The sequence below is a fragment of the Myotis davidii genome, unplaced genomic scaffold (assembly GCF_000327345.1).
Source record: "Myotis davidii unplaced genomic scaffold, ASM32734v1 scaffold496, whole genome shotgun sequence".
Classification (NCBI taxonomy): domain Eukaryota; kingdom Metazoa; phylum Chordata; class Mammalia; order Chiroptera; family Vespertilionidae; genus Myotis; species Myotis davidii.
Genome location: NW_006289398.1, coordinates 1,380,163 through 1,383,357, shown reverse-complemented (window position 1 = coordinate 1,383,357; position 3,195 = coordinate 1,380,163). Strand labels below are relative to the sequence as shown.

Here is a 3,195-nt window from a genome sequence, read left to right as displayed (position 1 = left end):
GCACATCTCCTACTGGGGATGTGCCCGCAACCCAGGTACATGCCCTTCACTGGAATCGAACCTGGGACCTTTCAGTCCGCAGGCCGACGCTCTATCCACTGAGCCAAACCGGTGTCGGCCTTTTAGTTGTATTTTTGAAGTGGTTGTTCGAGGCAGCAAACTCTGGTGTTTACCTATGCCGCCATCTTGGTTTCTCCTTGAAAATACTTTGTATTCCTTTTAATTCTTTTCCATTGAGAAAAGAATCTTTACAGAAGGGCCTGTTTTATTTCTCTTTCTTTCCTAAAGAGAGGCTGTTATTTCCCCTCTGTTTTCTTCCTTGTTAAGCACCTATATGTAAGCACTGTGCTAATTCCTGGGCAGCTGGGGTTTGGTGGGGTGGGGACGAGGGTGTTACACAGTGAATTAAACAAAGTGAAAATAAACAAAGTGAAATAAACATATATTTTGAAATAAAATTGAGAAAATAATATCAGTTTGTTATTAAAATAGTGTGCTTTTGAGAGGACTAAAAAGTTTAAGCATATGTCAGTTTCTGGTTGGTTTATAATTTTTTATGTTTGTTAAACATCTTTTTTCCTTAATTAATTAATTTTTTATTTTTTTAAGGGTCACACAGCAATGCTTCATACTGGCTCATGGCATCCCAAAATAAAGGGAGAATTTATGACTTGCTCAAATGATGCGTGAGTATTGTTGATAATTCATCTAATCCATTTATATCTTTTAATATTTTAACATTTGTATTATAACCATCTTGCCAGTAAAGTAGGAGATAGAGTATTAGGAATCCTGATGTTTATATATTCTTGCTCTTACTTTGACTTTAGCTGGCAGTGTAAGGTTTATTTAAATAAATATTGAAACTATGCAAATGAGAGTTAGTATAAATTCCAGTAGAGTTTATTATGGAGTACAATGGATCAGATGGATGTTATTAAATGGATTCAAATGACTGAAATTGTGACTAATAATTTGTTACTTTTGTTTTGTTTTGTTAATCCTCATCCGAGGATATTTTTTTCCATTGATTTTTAGAGAAAGTGAAAGGGAGGGGGAGAGACAGAGAGAGAGAAATATCTCATTGGTTGCCTCCCACACAAACCCTGACCAGAATCGAACCCGGGACCCTTCAGTCCGCCCACTGAGCCAAACCAGCTAGGGCTAATTTGTTACTTTTTATAGTTAAGACTGATTTTCATCTGAGTCTAATTGCTAATATGTTTCTTGTTTAAATGATTGTTTCTTGGCAGTAATAACTGAAAAAAATTGATTAAATGGTTATTAAGATTCTTTTCCATTATATCTGATGGAGTGGCGCCGCTGGTGTAGTGGTATCATGCAAGATTCCCATTATATCTGTTGGCCTCAGACTCAAGAATATTACAAGGAATATTTGGATAGCTTTTCCCTGCATTGTCATACTGTATGATTCACTTTTAGTATTAAGAGTAGTTCATAAGAATGTGCTATTTGTAATATTACAGAGAAATTGCAACAAAAAATCTTTTTTTCCTAGTAATATATATTATTTAATGCAATATATTCAAAATGTTATGATTTCAGCATGTAATTACCCCCATTTGCCCAAAATATTTGTTCCACATGCTGTAATTTTTACATGATTCTCAGTACTTGAGAAAAAAATGTCTTCAAAACATCATTTTATATTTAAGGGAAAAAATCTAAGATTGAGTTTTTGGTTTTTTTTAAAATTTCTTTATTGGTTAAGGTATTACAAATGTGTCCTCCTCATTTCCCATTAACCCCCAACCCCCCACCCCCACTCCTGAGAATCAGTCTTTTCATTGTAAGAACATTGGTCCTGACCAGAACACACAACAAAAAATGTTATGAATTAAAAAGCATAGATGGTGTTATTTAGGTGAAACACTCTTAGATTTTAGATAAAACAGAACACTTTCGTTCTTAGGTTATTTTGTCTTTTAGCCTTTTGCTCTCTGATACTTAACATTTGCCTTATTATCTCTCAAAATTGCTCTTCATGTTCTTAGATATTTTGTTTTCTGGACTTTATCTTTTAGATAACAGACAAAAGACATAATTTTACTTCCGTAGCACAATCTAAAAATTAACAATCTAAAAGGAACTAAAATTTGGGAATCTATACAGAATATGGCTGAAAAAAGATAATATTTCTGAATAAAATTTTTGGTAAATAGAACTATATTAAGTCTTTACTTAATATCCTTGCTAAGGTTTAGAAATTGCAACTTTAAGTGAAATGAAGTATAATGAAACAAATTTTACTATAGCTTAAATAATATAAACAAGTGTTCAAGCCTGGCCGGTGGGACTCAGCAGTTGAGTGTTGACCCAGGAACCAAGAGGTCACTGGGTGGATTCCTGGTCAGGGCACATGCCTGAGTTGCAGGCTCCATTCCCAGTAGGGGGCATGCAGAAGGCAGCTAATGGATGATGCTTCTCTCTCATCGATGTTTCTCTCAGTCACTATCCCTTCCTCTCTCTCTGTCATTAAAAAAAATAAAAAATATCTTAAAACTAAACACAAACCTTGCTTTGAAAAAAAAAAGAGTTCAGTTCTTATGCCATATTTTGGTCACAAAAACTTCACCAAACTTCTACATAAAGACCCAAAACACTTCTAATATTAAATATTGAAATAAATGTGAGCTATACACACATTTAAGAAATATGAAGAAACACAAGATAATTATTTTCCAACCTGCTATTCCAGTCCTGGGTGGCGAGTGGCAGGAGCCTATCCTGCATTGTCATACTGTATGATTCACTTTTAGTATTAAGAGTAGTTCATAAGAATGTGCTATTTGTAATATTACAGAGAAATTGCAACAAAAAATCTTTTTTTCCTAGTAATATATATTATTTAATGCAATATATTCAAAATGTTATGATTTCAGCATGTAATTACCCCCATTTGCCCAAAATATTTGTTCCACATGCTGTAATTTTTACATGATTCTCAGTACTTGAGAAAAAAATGTCTTCAAAACATCATTTTATATTTAAGGGAAAAAATCTAAGATTGAGTTTTTGCTGTTGATTACTTTTCTTTTTTCTGATCAAAAGCATGAATTCAAGAATTATTTTCATTTTCTCTTAACTAAAACATAAGAAAAGCAATGGCCAAATTCTAAGGAAAATGACAACTGTTTCTAAACGTTAGTGCCATGGAGTCAATAGAGATCAGAT

The 3,195-nt window shown here is 33.4% G+C and overlaps 1 protein-coding gene across 1 annotated transcript in view; it reads left to right on the top strand.

The window, feature by feature from the left end:
- The window catches only part of WDR70 (WD repeat domain 70), a gene marked incomplete at its 5' end in the record, with an annotated part of 225,358 nt that overhangs the window by 91,460 nt on the left and 130,703 nt on the right, over positions 1 to 3,195 (top strand). The window contains one exon of the mRNA XM_006761792.2: positions 610 to 686. Within this exon, the coding sequence (XP_006761855.1) occupies positions 610 to 686 (77 nt within the window). The remainder of the gene's footprint in view (positions 1 to 609; positions 687 to 3,195) is intronic.